The 20,604-nt window shown below is 41.8% G+C and overlaps 1 protein-coding gene across 2 annotated transcripts in view; it reads right to left on the reverse strand.

Moving 5' to 3' along the window:
- The window catches only part of RPS6KA5 (ribosomal protein S6 kinase A5), a 184,948-nt gene that overhangs the window by 75,110 nt on the left and 89,234 nt on the right, over window positions 1-20,604 (reverse strand). For both annotated transcript variants that reach the window (XM_043472779.1, XM_043472780.1), the window contains 2 exons: window positions 5,513-5,628; window positions 2,607-2,714 (listed from right to left, as the gene is read on the reverse strand). In XM_043472779.1, coding sequence (XP_043328714.1) covers window positions 2,607-2,714; window positions 5,513-5,628 — 224 coding nt within the window. The remainder of the gene's footprint in view (window positions 1-2,606; window positions 2,715-5,512; window positions 5,629-20,604) is intronic.

Genomic DNA, 20,604 nt, shown 5'->3' on the forward strand with positions numbered 1-20,604 from the left:
TCCCGCGTCCACAGCCTGCCTGTTTAGCCTTCACAGTTCTCCACGGGGGTCAGGAGGGCAAGGCTTCCTTGTGTAATAGTGCAGACACGGGACCTTGGAGGGGAGGTATCTGTTTCTTACACAGACTTTCAATAGATCCTCTTGTGTCCTGCACGCCTATGATGAGGACTAATCCCTGAGCCTTTCTGGGGTGAGAGGTGCAGATCAGCCTGCTCTTGGGCTTCTGCTTGTCGAGGGCTTAGGACTCAGCTGCCTCAGGGGTGCTAAACTGACGACGACTAGTGTTTCTGCTGTCCACTTCCCAGAAGCTGGTTGCTGTTTTCCTCCCGCCTCCTCCCACCTTTTTTTCTTCTTCTACAAAGCAGGGTTTATTGGAAATCAACAAAGAATTGCAATTTGGGATCCATACCTATCGTGAGCCACAAGAAAATCCTCAGGGAGAGTGTAGAACAGACCGTGTTCATTGGGAGAATAGGCAGTTTTGAGGGCTACAGCGAACCCAATGTCCACAGCTTTTCACTGGCTGGGTCACGAGTCTCTCACTGGCTGAGTGCTTGCTAAGAAAACAGAAGCATCTCCTCCTTCCTCTTGGTCTTTGTTTAAAACTCCCCCTTCTGGCCTCCTAACAGAACTTAATTCAGGTTCTTGGTTTGTTTTTCTTTTTTTCCAAGATTTCCCCCTTTTGAGTTGGACCTTTCTCTGAAAGCACCGCTGATCATCAGGTTCTCCAGTTGCAGAGATCCTCTCTCCCTTCTGCGTGCATGCCTATTCACTCCTTTATTTTTACTTGTAGCAGGGTTTAGTGAGGAAACAACCATGAACATATTTCATCCGTCACATTTTTTAAGTTGCTACTAAAATTTTAAACAAAGAAGAAAAGTTTGAAAAACCAAACTTGGAAGTAAATTCCTCAAAAGTTCATCTGCTTTATAACTATGATTTTCCTATAAAAGATAACTAATATATTGTTATGTCCTCAGGCTCATGAAGGTGGAGACCATTTCCCTTAATCTGTCACTGTATTATCCAATATCTAGCATAGCAGAGATCAAGAAAAAAATGACTGAACGAGATAGATATGATTTAAAAAAACAACTAGGATCCTTTGTTTTCATACTTTTCGTACTTATCTAATTCACCTAAGACTGTTTTGGAAATATTCTAAAAAGTAAACGATCAGAAATGGATACACCTAATCTAGAATCCAAGAATGTGTTTCACAACAACAAAGTCCTTCACTACAAAAATTTTACTATAGTGGTGTATATTATAACAAAATTTCTTGGACAGAAAAGAACTGGCATTCAAATTTACTTAGTTCTCTTGAAAAACCAGTAGTATAAAACATACTTTTAAGTTATAACTGCTACGTAAATAGTATTTAATTACAACTAAAAATGTATAATTTTAAATGTTATTAAATAAATCTGTTTAGGTTAAACAAGTTTTAATCAATACTGAAAATGCAGAGTCCTCCATATTTAAAATCTGTACATCAGTTATTACATTTTAATTTGTATAAGCAAAAAACCCCAGCAAGTTTATTAAAAAGTCAGGTCTAGTAAGTAGATTCTTGCTGTTTTTGTCAAATGAGCTTAAAGGGCCAGAATGACACGCCCTACTCTGTAGGTGCAATAAAAACTGTGTGCTTTGTTTTGTAATTCTTTTGTTCTGGCCACACTGCGGGCATGGGGGTCTCAGTTCCCAAAACAGGGATCAAACTGCATCCCCTGCATTGGAAGCAGGGAGTCTTAACAACTGGACCACCAGGAAAGTCCTCGTTTTGTAATTATTCATTGGCTGTTATCTAAGCTATGATTCTCCTAAAGGGCCCAAAGGGCTATTTAAAAATTTCAGTCATATTTTATAGAGAAAGTTAAATGTGTAATTTGGTTTTATAATTCTGATACACCCATGACAGGGTTACCGTAATTCTAACAGGAAGCGTCCATGGTAATTTCAGTAAAAACCTTACAGTCATTCATACTGTTAGGTAGTCAGAATAGGGAAAAGGAGTCCAAAATGGCGGCGGCTAAAAGGAAGGGAAAAGCCTGTGAAAACAGAACAGAGGAAGGAGTGAGGACTTCAGGTAGAACAGCGCTCCTGGCTGAGCCCAATTTGCACAGGGCAGGCCCAGGGGGAGGAAAACACACAAAAGGAGGAGCCAAGCGTGCTCTCCCTCTCTCTCCCTCGGGGCGCTCTTCTCTTCGCGTCTTTGGATCGATGTGCCCTCACGCCTCCAAGATGGATTGGCCTGCTATCTTCTAAATAAAATAGAGCTGTAACATTGAGCTGTAACACTGATTTGTCCAAGAGCTATAACACGGTCCGTTCGAGACCTGAGAGCTATAACACGGTCTGTCCAAGACCTGAGAGCTGTGACCCGCCGAGGGGGCTTTAATGTCCGTCACTCCAAATCCTCGGTGTGACGAGACAGAACCGAGGAGCATACACTCGCCTGACAATATCAAAATGTTCCTCTGCGCAACCTTGTACAAAAGTCCATAATTTGTTTGTACTATCCCATTAAATGCTCCTTCTATAGCTAATTTTCATCACTGTTTACATTCTGCTTTACTAACTTCAAATTAAAATATAATACTCACTTCGTCAGCCACAAACTCCTTACTCAGACCAAAATCTGTCAGCATCACGTGGCCGTTAGAATCAAGCAGAATATTCTCAAGCTTAATGTCGCGGTATATAATCCCCAACTGTAAAAACAAACAGAGATGCATTTTAAAATAACAATTTTCAAAAAATAAATTAGGAAAGTCTTTATAATGAATCTTGAAAACAAAACCAAAACCGGCATTCCCCTGCTCAGGGTGCTGTGACGACTCTTGTCACAGGCAGACCAGATCTGAGTCCTCAGTCTCAGGGCTTATCTGCTGGGCTCCTCGGGCCTCTGGAACCACGTTCCCCGCAATGAGGGAACATTTCCGTCAGACGAGCTTCTCTGGGGTCTACTTTGACGACTGCTCCTTCCTGGGTTACTTTTTGTGATGGATTTCATCCTCCTTCCAGAGGATCTTCAGGGGCTTTCTTAGCCAATTCACATCCATCATTTCTCAACAGCTTCAGAAGGCCTTCCTGGCTAACCAGTTCCTGCACTGGCCTTCCCTTTTTCCCATAGAGCACCTATAATTACACTGTACTTTTCTACCTATCCCTCCATTTTGTTTTGTATGTAAGTTTTATAGTGAAACGTGTTAGCTATATGACATAAATAAATCTACTCAAGTTATACAAGCAGGACCTGACAAATATGAATTCCACGTTTCATGATATGTCAACCTGGATTAAATGTTTTTAAACTTTTTATACCGAGCATGAGCAAACTTAAGACTGTGTGCTTTCATCAACACTAAGTATATGAAAAAGAAGATTCTTGACACTTTCTTAAAATTAAAATAAAAGATTATACAAGGAAAAACACTAGGCATTTTCTTTCAAGAACCCTTTTCCCCCCATATTGTAAAACATGACTATTTATTGTGAATGCACTATCTGCTGAAGAGATGTCTGACTGGAAGCCTACAAGCACCTAACAACCAGTACGACTTTTTTTTTCAAACAATCTTTGGAAAAGACTTTAGGAATAAGTCATTTACCACCTGCTTTACCACATCAGTTCCAAGTAAACGCCCCGTTTTTGTCTCTCCTGAGAAATTCAGTGTTAGTAGACATAGCAAGATTAACATTCCTGGCTTTGTGCTATATTTCTTTGTATTTCTCTTTTTACAAGGTAAGATTAAGAGAAACTGAATGAAAATCTAATCTGTGTATACTTTCCATATCAATTACATTTATATCTGGTATCATCATATTCTCCACCTCTCTGTTCTGATTACCCTGTTTTAATAATAATGAAAGTTCATCGATTTTCCCTTTAATAAACAGAGTTAACAGTTTTCATACAAATTAAAAACTGAATTTACTAGCTTATCTGTTGGAGCTTTGCATTTTGTGTTTATACTTAGATTTATGGTGATTTCCACCATCATTTTTATGTTATAAAAATTACATCGGATTCCTCTAAGCATAAAACAAAGCTTTTCAGCCTATTCCTAGGCCCAATCTGATGCATGTCATTTATATATATATATATATAAATAAATATATGCATATATATATATATATAAAACATGTGTGTGTGTATACATATCCCACAAAAATAACTAAGGCATAAAGCTCACCTCCACACCATGGATTCTATCAGAAGGAACACAGATGCCTCTTCCCACACTTCAGTTAAGCACTTAAGCTCCCACCTGAGGCTCCCCTTGTTTATGGCCCTGCAGCCCGGTGCCCCAGAGCCACTTTCACTTCTCTCCCTTCATAACACTTTCCTTCACCCCCCTTAGGCCTCCTGTTCCGAACCCTGTCTCCCCCTCCCTGCCTGGGTATGTTTCTGTCTGGCCTAGATCCACCCATTTCTTCATCCTGTCCTTCCTGCATCTTCTCATCTTTCCTCACAGCCTTTCCCATCCATGGCTTCCATCTGCAATTCCAATCTCCCTGCCCCTTAAAAATTTCATCTTTTCCCCTCATTTCTCTCCACCCTTTTTTGTGCTGCATAATCAGCTCTTTCATCTCTATGTGTAATCTAGTTTAGAACATGAACATTTAACAAAGAAAAACAGTGACTTTATGATGTACTCATATCACCCAAATGTAGTGATTCAGGTCATGCTCCTTGTGGTCTCACACAGTTATGATAAAAAAAATACTCTAGTATTTTCTATTTCTTAGGCAACACACAAACCTAATCCACATAATGACTGTTTGCTTCTACAATAATGTGTCCTTAGTAAAAAAAAGTTTTTAGTCAAAATATCTCAGATCAAGATTAGCAGTATCTGAAATAATGGTTTTTAAAAGTTGAAGCTGATTTTACAGAATTCAAACAGCATCACATACATACATGAATACCACTTAAAGTGTTTAGTAACTGAGCTCACGGAGCGGATCGGTGGGAGCGGATGGGGCAGGGGGAGCAAGAGAGGACCTGGGGCAAAACAAATGGAAAAGAGAGCCAGAGTCGGCAGTGGGATGGCTGGGTCTGTAGGGAAGTGCTTCTTTCAATTATCTCAAGCTAACAGGGAAACATACCCTGAAGAAATACAGGCAGAGTCTGCAGTGGAGTAAGTCACAATTAAGGAAGTACATATTATGACTTGTGGTTTCATCTTAAAGGTTACTTTAAGAATAATTTTTTTTTTTAATTCTAATGATCCTGTGTAATAAGCATTAGGATTTTTCATGAACAAAACCAAAAAAAAAGTGCTCAGGTTCTACTTTCTTAATCTGCATCCTGGGAACTACAAAAGGAAAGAAGGACTTTTAAAGAGGGAAGGATGAAGCTGAATATTTGCTTGCTGTCTGTAAAGTGTGCCTCCACCATCCCCACTAACACAGTGACCTGTCAACACACTCGCTCTCTTCATTCCATCATCACCTCAGGGAACAGATTTCTCAAAAGACAAACCCCGAAAGTGAAGGGTCTTACCTTGTGCAGGTGTTCGAGGGCAAGCACGATCTCTCCGACATAGATCTGCACCTCGTGCTCTGTGAAACGCTCTCTCTGAGAAAGATGAGTAAAAAGCTCTCCACCATTTATATAATCTAAAAACGAAATATATTTTTTCTGTCTTTGACTTATATTCATAAACTAAAGGAAATAAATCCTTCTAACCACTTTGGATTAACCATAAGGCACTAATTTTAATATATTATTTTGGCAGAATTCTTAGTATATAGTTTCATGTAGAAAATATTACTAAATTCATATAAATACAGTTTTATAAGTTAATGACTACCCTAAAATGCAATCAAATGAATTAGCATAGAATATTGCTTTTAAAACTATTATGTGAAATCTGCATATATTTAAATAATTTTCCCAGATGCAGCATATCAGAAACCTATGCCATCATCATACAATTCCTAACTTGCTGTCGAGTACCAAATCACCAACCACTACAGTAACTGAAATACAACGAGCAGAGAGAGTGAAACAAGGCAAACAGAAACCCCAGCTGCTTTGTAGTAACGGCCACTCACTTTTTTTTAAGCAGATTCCCTATTTTTCAGAACTGACTATGGAGAGTCCTTCCAAAAGTGTGTATTAAGTAGCAGGTAACCTTCTTAAGAATTGATGCTTTTGAACTGTGGTGTTGGAGTAGTCCCTTGGACTGCAAGGAGATCCAACCAGTCCATCCTAAAGGAAATCAGTCCTGGGTGTTCATTGGAAGGACTGATGCTGAAGCTGAAGCCCCAATACTTTGGACACCTCATGCGTAGAGCTGACTCACTGGAAAAGACCCTGATGCTGGGAGGGATTGGGGGCAGGAGGAGAAGGAGATGACAGAGGATGAGATGGCTGGATGGCATCACAGACTCGATGGACATGAGTTTGGGTAGGCTCCGGGAGTTGGTGATGGACAGGGAGGCCTGGCATGCTGCGGTTCACGGGGTCACAGAGGGTCGGACACGACTGAGTGACTGAACTGAACTGAACTGAACCTTCTTATTGCACCATGTAACTCAAAAGCAAAAGCAAAAGCAGGAGAACACAGCTAATCAAAATGCCTGAAATGAAACAATGCCCATTTCCCTTTCAACTTGCCCTTTTTATCCCATGAGGAATAATGAAATAAGAGACAAAAAAGCTACAGTGAAAAATAAATAAGGAGCTGAATAATAATAAGTCACAACAGAGTTCATAATCGGCTCTAAGAAGACACTGATATAAACTGCTAATAGTTTGATCAGAAACTAACGGTTACTCCCTGAGATACCACTTGTGTGTGAGAAACAGGCTCCCCTAGAACAGCCGAAGGCGTGGATTACAGACGCCGAAGAGACATGGCTGAGAAAGCACACAGCCCAGGGGTGCTCATCTGTCAAGTTTACCTCAATTTGACAAAAGACCAAAGGAAAATCTTCACAAACACAAATTTTTACCTTGCCCATTTAACTTTAAATTCCAAACAGCAGATTCCACAGAATGAAAGAGTTCTAAAAGCTAGTTGCTTTGCAATGTATTTTACAAAGCACAAGAGAGCAAAAAGCACCGCCCTTCTAAGACTTCTGTATTTTGCCAGATACTTCTGGACTTCTGTACTTGATTATAACCTAACACAAAACTATTTATTAAAAAGGTGTAAAGGAACACAGCTTTCCTGCAAACTAACAGTGAATATTTTCTACCTTTAAGTAGTTACTTATTTAAACCTAATACTGATGTTTGTGCACATATGGTTTCCACAGTTTGTCATGGCCCAGAAATAGGCATTCATAGGTCAGCTGACCAAATGACAAACTCCTACACATCTGTGAATGTCCCATTCAATTACTTCTTCAATCACCACTCAAGCAGAGTTGATTAGTTACTCCTATGCTACCCACTGTACTCATTAAGACTTACACCACCTCAATTATCTTGCTGCACTGAAAATATCTGCATACTTTCTTTCTCTGCCAAATTCTGAGCCTTTTAAAGTCATGATCAATGTATTCATCTTAAAAATCCAACAAGTGCTTGCATGCAGTATGCACTCAACACACGCTGAGTGCTTTATTAACTGAACACAAATCCTTTATACTGGAGTCTGAAAACATCACTCTGAAACTCAAAGGCAAGTGGGTTGTAAAAAAAAAAAGAATCCAATGTACTCCTGTCTTTGAGGCAACTTGATATAATCCAAAGAACTTAGGCTTTATAATCAAGAGACTTGAACTAGGTCGCAGAGTCAGACACAAGCCGAGTGACTAACACGACAGACAATGGCTCCTCTGTGTCCTGACCCGAGCAAATAAGTCTGCCTCGGTGCCAGTTCTTTATAAAATGGGAATCAGAACTACTACAGATTACTGTTGCTCAGAGCACACAAAAAGTGTTCAACTTTCCTTTACTGGGGAGACTAAGAAAAATTAACTACAGATCTAAGACGACAAACCTAAAGCAACATTAAGTAGCTTTCCTACTTGCAGAACAGGCCAATAGCCCAAGGAGCAGACCTGACATTCATAAAATATGCTTATTTGTAGGTACAGGGCTGCACACTTTTGTGACCCACCAACTCTATCCGGTGGTCCAGGCTTCACCACTGGGAAGGCAGACAGAGAGGCAGCCAAAGGGCTGTAACAGCAGGAGTGGTGACATCTGGACTCTCGCTGCGGGACAGACGCCCTCATCTACAGGCGCTGTGAGGGATGTGAGGCTAGCCACAGCAGCAGGAGCTACGATGTCTAGACTCTCGCTGCGGGACAGACGCCCTCATCTACGGCAGGGCTGTGCGGTTAGCGGGAGTCTCCGTAACATAAGCATCTGGCGCCCTCAGTCTTTATACTTCTGGTAGGTCTGTTTGGGGGGTAGTGGTGTGTCATTATGGTTTTAATTTGCATTTTCCTGAATGACAACATTATTTAGTACCTCTCCATGGCTTACTGGACATTTCTATATCTTCTTTTGTGAAGCATCTATTACAGGTTTTTTACTTGCCCCTTTTGGTTTTTTCTATTTTGACTGAAGTATAATTCATATACTGTGAAATCCACCAATTTGAAGTGTAAGATTCAATGGTTTTTCACATGTGAAGACTTGTGCAACCATCACTATAGATTCAAATTTAAAATATTTTTACACACTCCCTCCCAGAAATCCCAATTTACCTGTTTTTCCTTTAGCTGCTTTTGCTTTTGATGTCACATTTAAGAAATCACTGCCAAAACCAATGCCAAAAAATTTACCCCTATGTTTTCCTCTAAGAGAATTACAGGTTTAGTTCTTTTCACCTTTGACCCATTTTGAGTTATGTTTTGTATATGCTGTGAGTTATGGTAGGTCTGTTTGGTGTGTCATGGTGTGTCACTATGCTTTTAATTTGCATTTTCCTGAATAAAAACATTATTTAGTATCTTTCCATGGCTTACCGCAAACGTATGAAATACGTTTGCATATGGTTATCCAGCTGTCCCAGCACCATTAGCTTAAAAGACCATTCTTTCCTCACTGGCATCCTTGTCAAAAAATTGATGTGAGGATTTATTTCTAGACTCTCAATTCAATTCTATTATCTCTATCTTTATTCCAGTGCCACACTTTCTTGATTATTGTAGCTTTGTAGCAAGTTTTAAAAGTGTTAGTCTTGCAATTTAATTCTTCCTTTTCAAAACTGTTTTAGCTATTCTAAGGCTCCTTGATTTTTCCATGTAAATTTTAGAATGACTTTGTCAATTTTCATAAGAAAATAAACTGGCATTTTGAGAGAGGTTTGTTAAATCTACAGATCAATTTGGGGAGCACTGCCATCTTAATAATATAAAGGCTTTCAATTCATAAACATAGGACCTTCTACCACTGTGAAGTGGCCCTTTTTTATTTTTACTAACACTTTTTTGTTAAGTATATTTTGTCTGTTATTAGCATAGCCACTCCTGCTTTCTTGTGGTTGCTGTTTGCATGATTTATCTCTTCCCATCCTTTTTTCCTTTTAACCTATTTATACCTCTGAATCAGAAGTGCCACATGTGGAGCTATGGGGGAGACTGAAGGCAGGAGGAGAAGGGGACGACAGAGGATGAGATGGTTAGATGGCATCACCGACTCAATGGACCAGAGTTTGAATAAACTCCAGGAGATGGTGAAGGACAGGGAAGCCAGGCGCGCTGCAGTCCATGGAGTCTCAAAGAGTTGGACGCGACTGAGCCACTGAACAACAACATGCCTCTGGATCTACTGTGTATCTACTACAGACAGTGTATAGTTGAGTCTTTCCCCTCATCTGACAACCTCTTGTCTTTTTACTGTACCTATTAATCCATTCACATTTAATGTTATTACTGATACAATTGGATCTGTTGTTATTGTTCACTCGCTCGGTTGGTCTGACTCTTTGCGACCCCATGGACTGCAGCATGCCAGGCTTCCCTGTCCATCACCAGCTCAAACTCATGTCCATCAAGTCGGTGATGCCATCCAACCATCTCATCCTCGGCCGTCCCCTTCTCCTCCTGCCTTCAATCTTGCCCACCATCAGGGTCTTTTCTAATGAGTTGGCTCTTTGCATCAAGAGGCCAAAGTACTGGGGCTTCAGCTTCATCATCAATTCTTCCAATGAATATTCAGGATTGATTAACTTTAGGACTAACTGGTTTGATCTCCTTGTAGTCCAAGGGGCTTCCCTTGTGGCTCAGCTCATGGCTCAATAGGTAAAGAATCTGACCACAATTCGGGAGACCTGGGTTCAATCCCTGGGTTGGGAAGATCCCCTGGAGAAGGGAATGGCTACCCACTCCAGTACTCTGGCCTGGAGAAGTCTAAGGACTGTATAGTCCATGGGGTCACAAAGAGTCGGACATGACTGAGCAACTTTGACTTCACTTTCACTGGAAGAACCATAGCTTTGACTATATAGACCTTTGTTGGCAAAGTAATGTATCTGCTTTTTAACATGCTATCTAGGTTTGTCATAGCTTTTCTTCCAGGGATCAAGCTTCTTTTAATTTCATGGCTGCCGTCACCATCTGCAGTGATTTTGAAGCCCAAGAAAATAAAGTATCTCACCATTGCCATTGTTTCCCCATCTATTTGCCATGAAATGATGGGACCAGATGCCATGATCTTAGTTTTTTGAATGCTGAGTTTTAAGTCCAGCTTTTTCACTCTTTCACCTTCATCAAGAGGCTTAGTTCCTCTTTGCTTTCTGCCATAAGGGTGGTGTTATCTACATATCTGAGGTTATTAATATTTCTCCTGGAAATCATGATTTCAGCTTCTACTTCATCCAGCCCAGCATTTCGCATGATGTACTCTGCATGTAATTTAAAAAAGCAGGGTGACAATATACAGCCTTGACGTACTCCTTTCCCAATTTGGAACCAGTCTGTTATTCCATATCCAATTCTAACTGTTGCTTCTTGACCTGCATACAGGTTTCTCAGGAGGCAGGTAAGGTGGTCTGGTATTTCCATCTCTTTCAGAATTTTCCACAGTTTGTTGTGATCCACAGAGTCAAAGGCGTTAGCGTAGTCAATGAAGCAGAAATAAATGTTTTTCTGGAACTCTCTTGCCTTTTCAGTGATCCAGAGGATGTTGGCAATTTGATCTCTGGTTCCTCTGCCTTTTGTAAATCCAGCTTGAACATTTGGAAGTTCACGGTTCACGTACTGTTGAAGCCTGGCTTGGAGAATTTTGAGCATTACTTTGCTAGCCTGTGAAATGAGTGCAACTGTGTGGTAGTTTGAGCATTCTTTGACATTGCCTTTCTTTGGGATTGGAATGAAAACTGACCTTTTCCAGTCCTGTGGCCACTGCTGAGTTTTCCAAATCTGCTGGCATGTTGAGTGCAGCACTTTCACAGCATCGTCTTTCAGGATTTGAAATAGCTCAGCTGGAATTCCATCACCTCCATTAAGCTTTGTTCACAGTGATGCTTCCTGTTCATAGTGATGCTTCCTAAGGCCCACTTGACTTCACACTCCAGGATGTCTGCCTCTAGGTGAGTGATCACACCATCATGGTTATCTGGGTCATGAACATCTTTTTTGTATTGTTCTTCTCATGTATGCTATTTTACTTTTTTGTTTTCTATATATTGTATATCTTTGCTCCTTTATTCCTCCTTACTTCTTTTTCATTAAGTAAACATTTTTAAAAGTTACTTTCTTAGTGGTTACTCTATGGCTTACCATATATTATCACAAACAGTGTGAGATTCATACCGACTTAATTCCAGTTATATATACAAACATTACTCCCACATAGGTCTGCTCTCTCTTCCTCCTGTTTGAGACATTATTGTTATATATAGGACAACTATATGTGTTACAAACTCAACAATACATTATAATTATTACCTTACATAGTTTTATGCTTCTCAAAGAGGCTGAAAGAAAAGAGAGTAAGTACATATCTACAGTCTCCCATTTTAGCTTTCCTATTTATCATTTTTCAGTTCTCTTTACTTTTTCCTATGGCCTTCCTTTGGAACTGGACAGCACAGAGGTTCTGGTCAATTTAAGGGTTTCATCTTTTACTCTGAATGATGTAAGAAGCCTTGGGAAGATTCTGAGTACAACAGTGTGTGACAAGGTTTCCGTTTTGACAGATCAGTGACTCTGGCTCTTTGTTGAGAACAGTAGGAGTGGAAGCAGGGAGGTCACCTGCAATAAACAAGGAGAGATGACGGAGCCTGGGAGAAGGCGGCCAGCACTGGGGTCAGGGTCCAGCCCGCCCTGAGCAGGTGAAAGGAGGGGCGGCCTGTCAGCTGCGTGCGCAAGCCTGCGGCAAGGACAGACACGACAGGGATGATGCGGCGTTCACCTCTGGAAATGGGGACACGCGGGCGTCTAACCAACAGCGAAAGCTCAACAAATGGGGCTTATCATCATCACCATCCTGAATCACATGTTTTCAGGTTGTTAAAATGGACAAGACAGCCCTTCTGCAATCCTCTCAGGAAGGTGGTGGCTCAGTCGCTCCGTCGTGTCCGACTCTTGCAACCCCATGGAGTGTATGTAGCCTGCCAGGTTCCTCTGTCCAATGGTATTCTCCAGGCAAGAATACTGGAGTGGGTTGCCGAAGAGAAATGTAAATTTCAGGTCATTAAGAGAAGGCTCCGTGTAAATTCCTTGAAATTATGCACAACATTTTCAAGTATATGTAAGCATATGTGCATTCTCCTGAGAAGGGAGGGGCCGCAGATTGTATCAGATTCCACAAGGAGTTACAAGCCAAAACCGTTTGTTCTCAGAACATCACTCTTAAGACACCATTATAAATCTGAATGGAAACACGCCAGTCAAGTTTGTTTATAAACAAACCAAAATGTGGACTGCCGGCACAAGGGCCACATCTGAGAGGAGTGTCCTCCAGCTCGCCAGCAACAAACACGTCATCATTACAGTGCAGACGCCCAGCACCACTGCTTCTGAGCATTCAGGTCGCTTACCCCTGACTTGTAGCCCTGCCTGGCATTAGCTGTCCTGGAGCTCACTGTACTTGGAACTGGACTGATGAGGTTCAGAGCTTACAGAAGTGAAATGGAGCATGGGTTTTCATTGTCAACAAGACCTCTGACTTCTGAGGGTGTGCTGGGACCGCACTCTGGTGTCTTTACGCCTCTGCGTTTATCCAGAGAGCAGCAACTCTGGAGAGGGGAATGCTGACGCTTGCCCTTGAGACTCAAAACAACTTAGCCAGGCAGTGAGACAACATATCAAACAAACTTTAGAAAAGACTACAAGGATTATTATTAAGTTGAATTACAAAGTTTTTATTCTCTTAGAACAGTGGAATCAGGAATGCAGGCAGATTCTGGGAGAGTTAGCAGTGGTCGGGATATGGTCAGAGATATCATGAAAACCAGATTGTTACTGACATCTGAGAGGAAGATTCTTAGCTTTATAACTCAAGGAGCCCCCTCCATTCCTCTCCTCCACTCCCACCCCTTGCCAACTGAGCATAAATTACATTCCTCCATTAAAAAAAAAAAACAAAAAAAACAACTTACTGAAAAGCTTAGATGGAATAAAGCACCTGAGTGGAAACTGTCTACTACCAGAATTATTTAAGATCTACTCTGCCTGGTGGGCCTTGGTCCATGCCAACTTATCTACCTTGAATAACTTTGCTTTCAAAATTATGCATTCATTAGAATTCTAGAAATTAGATTCTCAAGTGTCTGCCAATTTCTTCCACAACGAACTGCAAGCATGACGGTTGGTTTTTTGTTAAGCAAATGCTGACAGTTTTTATTCTCTTTATGGGAACAAATAGCACAAGAATGTTCAGTTTTTACTGATATTCCTGAGGCTTTTTGCCTCTGTGGACAGACCATGAAAATGGCCTAAGTGGTGCTGGCTGGATCTACACTGCTGGCCACTGCTGTTTGTGTAGAAGCAGCATCTTAGTAACCCCGGTTCGTCACGGTAAGTGGGAAAGGGCTCCTGGCAGATAAGAACTAAAGTGATGTAAAACAGGGCTTTGGCTGCCTTCCTTTAAAATCTGTATCTTAACACAGCTCACTGCTTTTAAGACTAGACAACAACATAGTAACAACCAGAGATACTGGGCACTTTCAATGTGCCTGTTCTATTTAGGTACGATAACAAATCTGATACTCAAAAACAATGCTATGAAGCTGGTGCTATTGAAATACTAATATAATCCCCAGAGAAAGTAAGTTAATCTCTAGAAAACAGTGAAACTCAGAGAGGTTTAAAAAATTACCCAGAGTTGCATAATCTTTTAAGTGAAAGAATAAGCATTATGAACATGGGCAGTCTGACTCTAAAAACAGGATTTTTTAAAAATTTATTTATTTTTTAATTGAAGGATAATTGCTTCACAGAATTTTGCTGTTTTCTGTCAACCCTCAACATGACTCCGCCATGGGTGCACATGTGTCCCCTCCCGCTCGAACCCCCTCCCATCCCCCTCCCCGCCCACCCCTCTAGGGAGGCGCAGAGCCCGAGTGAGCTCCCCGAGCCGTGCGGCACATTCCCGCTGCCTGTCTATCTCACACACGGCCGTGTGAGTCTCCCTGTCACTCTCTGCATGCGTCTCGCCCTCCCCTCCCTCTCCCCGGGTCTATTCTCTGTGTCTAAACACAGGAACCGTTTTAAATGCCACGCAGAGCCGCCCGAAAAGGGTTAGGGTTTCACTGTCCTTTGTTTGGGAGAGCTCCATCGGGCAACTGGTATTGCTAATCATTGTAGAAAAACGGTCTTAAATCACCTATTCTGTCCTTCAGATACCTAAAAGGCTCGGGGTCCATAATTCTATATATTTGGTCATAAAATTTCTCCATTTTACATGGTTTTCATGGTTAAATTTTGGAGGGCTCATGAGAATGTCACAGTACTCAAAAGGAGACATTCCAAGGGGTCTGTAGAAAGACTGCTTTTCAATGGCTACAGTAAACAAGGGTTTCACCCTTTTTTGAGAATGTGCCAAGCTAAGATTGTCACTGACATACTTCTGACACAGAACTTAAGAAAGTCAATTTCTATCTTGCAGGACTGGACCCAGGCCTGTTTTCTCCAAAAAAGTACTTGGCCTTCCTTGCCTGCAGTTACCATCTCAACTCATTTGCCAGTTAAAGCAGATGGATCTGAATTTGGCAACAAAGAGCTACACTCTAGGTTCTTGCCAGAGGGTAAAACCTGCCACTGTCTGCAGTCCACATCTCATCATATGTTCAATTGTGAGAAGTAATACACACAGGACAATAAATGTAATCTATGTCTTTCTCATTACACTATAATGATCTGAGACAAAGAGCAAACTTTGCAGCAAACAAAGGTATAAACTTGGATAACGCTGTTTTGGAAAAATTATTCTCTAATCTTGTTTCACAGGCTTACATCATAAAGAAGAGTGGCATGAAACTTCGAATTATACTCTTGGTCAAGGAAGCCTGGTAAAGATTGTCCATTATATCTGGGTCTGATTTATAAAGCTTTTCCTAGACCATAATGCCTTCCCTGTGGGTTTTATATTTTAAATATTTTGATACGATTCCAAACGTACAAAAAATACTTGCAAGAACAGCAAAAGGAATTCCTATATATCCATTATGCAAATTCATCAATTGTTTACATTTTGCTTATTTGCTTTAGTATTCTCTGAGTGTTTTTATACATGCATATCATGTCCCTGAACCAACTGAGAATAAGTTGGAGACATCAAGCTCCTAAATCCTTCAATGTGCAAATACTAAAAAAAAAAAAAAAGAACGCTCCTTCATATAGCCACAGGACAATTATCAATATCAGAAACTTAATGATAAAAACACTATTATCTAATCTATACTCTCTATTCAAAATTTGTCACTTGCCCCACTAATGCTCTTTGTAACTACTCTTCCTCAGCCCAGGATCTGGCTTCTGATCACATATACCTTAGATATCAGAGCACATTAGTCTCTGACCCTAAGTCAAAATATACACACCTATTAATTTTAGTAATAGCTGCCAAATGTTATAGGTACTTTCCTCAGAAAGGTTATTTATATTCCCCACCAACATTGAATGGATGCCTTAGAAAACAAAGTTCTCGTCAATTCTTTTTGTTAAAACTGATCTTTTTTTTTTTTTTAATTTAAACACTATTATTATGATGACTTTTGGCTGCGTGGCATGCGGGATCTCAGTTCCCTGAACAGGATCGAGCCCACGTCCCCTGCATTTGGAAGCGTAGCATCTTAACCACTGGACCACCAGGGAAGTCCCTCACCAACTCTTAATATTACCGTTATTTTTAATTCCTACCAATTTGACAGGTACACTCCAAGATACAGAAGTCCTAAAGGCGCAGAAGAAAGCAGAGGGAAGAAGACTCCAGCGTCTACAGCAGGCAGCCCCGATCCCTGTCGGCGTCGGTCAGACGGGGGCACGTCGGACGCGGGGACAGCAGGGGCTGCAGGGCTGGGGAGCGGGAGAGGCGAGGAAACGCACAGGAGAGGCGCGCAGCCCTGGCTGGCCCCGGGAGAGTCTGTTGAGACTCCAGCATGAAGTTCAGCCAGGTCCTGCTGACACATTTTGGAGACACATGAGGAAAGCTTAGAAAGCTGGTACTGGGAAAAAATTTGCAGAGTAATAAAAGCAACTTCCACGTCAGGCGAGGAGGAAGGTTCACACAGCACGTGATGCTCCTGTGTCAGACCAGGCAGACCTCAGGCCAGTAAGGACGCACCCACCACCCACAGGCGGCGCCAGGGAACGGGCAGGAAAGACTCCAGGGAAGGCAGAGTCAAGGAGAACTGGAGAACAGACTCAGGGAGTGTGAGAAAAGAGGAATGGAAGATGACGGTCAAGGAAGACACCGGACTACGAGGTCTTAGAAGTGTGACTGGTTTGAGTAATACGGCCCAACGTGTGGTTAGGCTTCCGGTGCTTAAGAATCCGCCTTGCAACGCGAGGGACATGGTTCAATCCCTGGTCAAGAAAGATCCCACATGCCGTGGGGCAACTAAGCCCACGAGCCGCAACTCGAGAGTAGCCCCCGATTGCTGCAACTGGAGAAAGTGTGCGTCAAGCACAGCCAGAAACAAGTATGTTTGTTAAAAAGAGCTTTGGCATGGTGTGCAACTGGTTATCAACACGGTCACTGAAACTGCGGAGAAGATGGAAGGAGACTGGAGGAAAGGAAAGCTAACCCTGATGATACATCGCTGGAAAAGGCGAGCACGCGACCAGGAGTCTGACTATCATCACTCTGCTGAGTGCTAAGGACGAGAACGGGGAAGTGGCTGGTCTTCGGTGAAAGGGTCTGCTGGAGAAGCACCGTCCTCCAAGGACAGGAGGTTTGACTTCAGATAAACAAGGCGCACTTAGTTACGATGCTGGGAGCTTGTGCACACGGGATTATTCACACAGCACAACGGAGGGGTTAGCAGAGGAAGATAAGGGAAAGAATGAGGCTGAAGTAGGGGAAGAAGAATTCTAAAATCCTAAAGATATTTAAAAAAAAAAACAAAACCCAAAGCCTCTAAAATACTAGACTCATACAAGCTTAAGCTTTATAGAGAGCACGGTCCCCAACAGATTGATACTTCTCTAATGACATGTCTTACCTTTCATTCTAGAAGCTAATTTCAATGTATCCTGACAGAAACCAAAGTTGCAGCCTAGTACCAATGAGACAGGTCAAAGTCCCAGGGCAATTTTCCAGCTGCCAGGCACAGGGTTGGACACCAGCAAATATCAAGCACTCATTAACACTGGTTGCATGAACTGAATAAACATGCAATTCTCTGCTAACAGGCTGCTGGACCCACACAGGAGAATGAGGGTAGATTTTTCACCTTGAGTTTATTAACAGGAAAAGTAGAAAGAAAGAGTTACATATTGTAATAGCTAAAAACTGCAATTTAGATGGACCAGTGGACAGTAGAAAAGAAGTGGAAAAGGAAAAGGGAACCGGTAACAACATTATAGGGTTTCCCTGGTGGCTCAGGGGCAAAGAATCCACCTGCCAACGCAGGAGACACCAGAGACTCAGGCTCCGTCCCTGGTCGGGGAGGCCCCCTGGAGAAGGAGATGGCAGCCCACTCCAGCATTCTTGCCTGGGGAAGCCCATGGACAGAGGAGCCTGGCGGTCTTACAGTCCAGGGGGTCCCAAAAGAGACATGACTTAGCAACTAAACAACAATAATCATATGGGAAATACCTTTCCTGATGACTCTCTCTCTCCAATTCTGATCTCTCCCTCCTAGAAATGTTCAGAATAAGTCTCAAAATACATTCTGTTCTCAACAGAAGAAGAGAAGGGGACCATCAACAGCATGTCTTCGTGACAATAATTATAAATAAACCAGTGAATAAGTATGATATGTTCTCTGGAGCAGTGAGGCACACTTCATCAAGGTGACTTTTATAAAACATCTACCAACTTAAAATTACACTGATATTTATTTACAGCCCATACAATGGAATACCTTATATGATGCTTGTACAGACTACTGGTTCCTTGATTAAACTAAAAGGAACTTCCTATATGAAAATGATTATATTTCAATTCATTTGTAGTTGCTAAGTGACGATCTTTATATGTAGAATAGCTCATACTCTGTATCTATAAAATATGAATACAAATAATTCCATCACACATAGGACTATCATGGGGATTAAATGAGCTATTTAGAGTTAAACTTGGGCCAAACATACAGTGAGCATTTTTTTTAAAAAGACTATTAACTACTGTTATTATTTACAGATATGTTACAATTTATAGAGCTGAAAAACAATGACATATCTAATTATAATAATTTAAAAATAAAATTCAAATATATGGTCTCCTGAAATTTGTCGGTTCTCTCAATGTAAGCATAATTTCAAAGCTTATAAATGTTTAACATGTATCTCTACAAAGTACCACAGGGTCTAATTAGTTTTAGTCAGTATTAAGCAAAAGAGAAGTTTTCTTAAATAACTGATATTTTAGTGAAATACTCAAGTTTTAAAATTGCAGAGATAGCTTGCTTTGATTCAAATGCAAATAAATTGCCTTTAAGGATTTCTATGTGACAGTAGCTGGAGTGTGTTTCTAAGAAGCACAGAAGTAACACAGAAATCACACAAATAATGTGAAAGTTCAAAGTCACAAAATCTCACCCACTTTAAAACACGACCATCCTCCCTAAATCCCGCATATCCCATGTTCTCTTTCTTCTTCCTCTCCTGGCAAAAGTTCTTTAAAGAACTTTAAAGAGTCAGACACGGGCCACATGTCTGATTCACTCCCTGCTTACTCTCTGTTCTCTTTCCACTGCAGCTATAACAAATTACTAGTCTTGGTGGCCTAAAATAAGACACATTTATTATTTTATGTTGTAGATTAGAAGTCTGGTGTGGGTATCACTGGACTAAAATCAAGGTGCCCGCAGAGCTGCATTCACTCTGGGAGTTCAGGGGAAAGTCTGCCTCCTTGCCTTTTCCAGCACTGAAGAGGCAGCCCGCATGCCCTGACTCACGGCCCCTTCCCTCCATCGCCCAGCCAGCGAGGCGGCTGAACCAGGACTCACCCGCGTCACCGTCGCAGTCACCCTCCTGCAGGCACATCTCCACCTGCCTCCTCCCCTCCCTTCCTCTCCACTCCTATGGGCCCTGTGCTTACACTGGGCCCACCCAGATGATCCAGGATAATCTCCCTATTCTAAGGTCAGCAGCCTCATAACTTTAATTCCATCTGCAACCTCACTTCTCTTAATTTGTCTGTCATGTAACCCAGCATGCTCACAAGTTATGAAGAAATCTCGGCGTCTTGGGATGGCTGTTACTGCCTACCAGAGCCTGCACTCACTTCTGAACGGAGCAGTGCAACTCCTACCCCCATACACACAGTCTAGAGTTTAAACAACCTCACATCACTAAAGTACACGGGCATTTTTCAGTTTGCAAACCACGAGAAAGGATATTGCAAGAAGAGCAAAGTGAGAGACTAGCACAGTAAACGCCTCAGTGGTCCAGCCCAGAGTGAGTCCCCACAATGACTACATGAAAGCCATTTAATTTGGGGTAGTCTGTTATGCGGAAAAGGCCAATTAGATACATCAGTAATTTGTAGACCATGCTTGTAACCAAGTGACTTGCTCAAGATCTCACAGTTATTAATAGGTGAAGCTGAAATTTAAACCCAAGCCCATGTGGGCCTGGTATCTAAAGACCCTGCATGACCCGCCTGGTGTGCATGCGTGCATGGTTGCTGAGTTGTATCTGACTCTACGTGACCCTTTGGACTGGGGCCCGCCAGGCTCCTCTGTCCCTGGGATTCTCCAGGCAAGAATACTGGAGTGGGTTGCTATGCTCTCCTCCAGGGGATCTTCCCGACCCAGGTATTAAACCCACGTCTCTGATGTCTTCTGCATTGGCAAGCGGGTTCTGTACCACTAGCCCCACCTGGGAAGCCCTATAAACATATACCAAATTGGGTACCTTAAACTAACATAACATGTCAAATATCAGTTCAGTTCAGTCTCTCAGTCACAACTGTTTGAGACCCCATGGACTGCAGCATACCAGGCTTCCCTGTTTTTTACCAACTCCCAGAGCTTGCTCAAACTCATGTCCATCGAGTCAGTGATACCACTGAAC

The sequence above is a fragment of the Cervus canadensis genome, chromosome 6 (assembly GCF_019320065.1).
Source record: "Cervus canadensis isolate Bull #8, Minnesota chromosome 6, ASM1932006v1, whole genome shotgun sequence".
In the NCBI taxonomy this organism is placed as follows: Eukaryota; Metazoa; Chordata; class Mammalia; order Artiodactyla; family Cervidae; genus Cervus; species Cervus canadensis.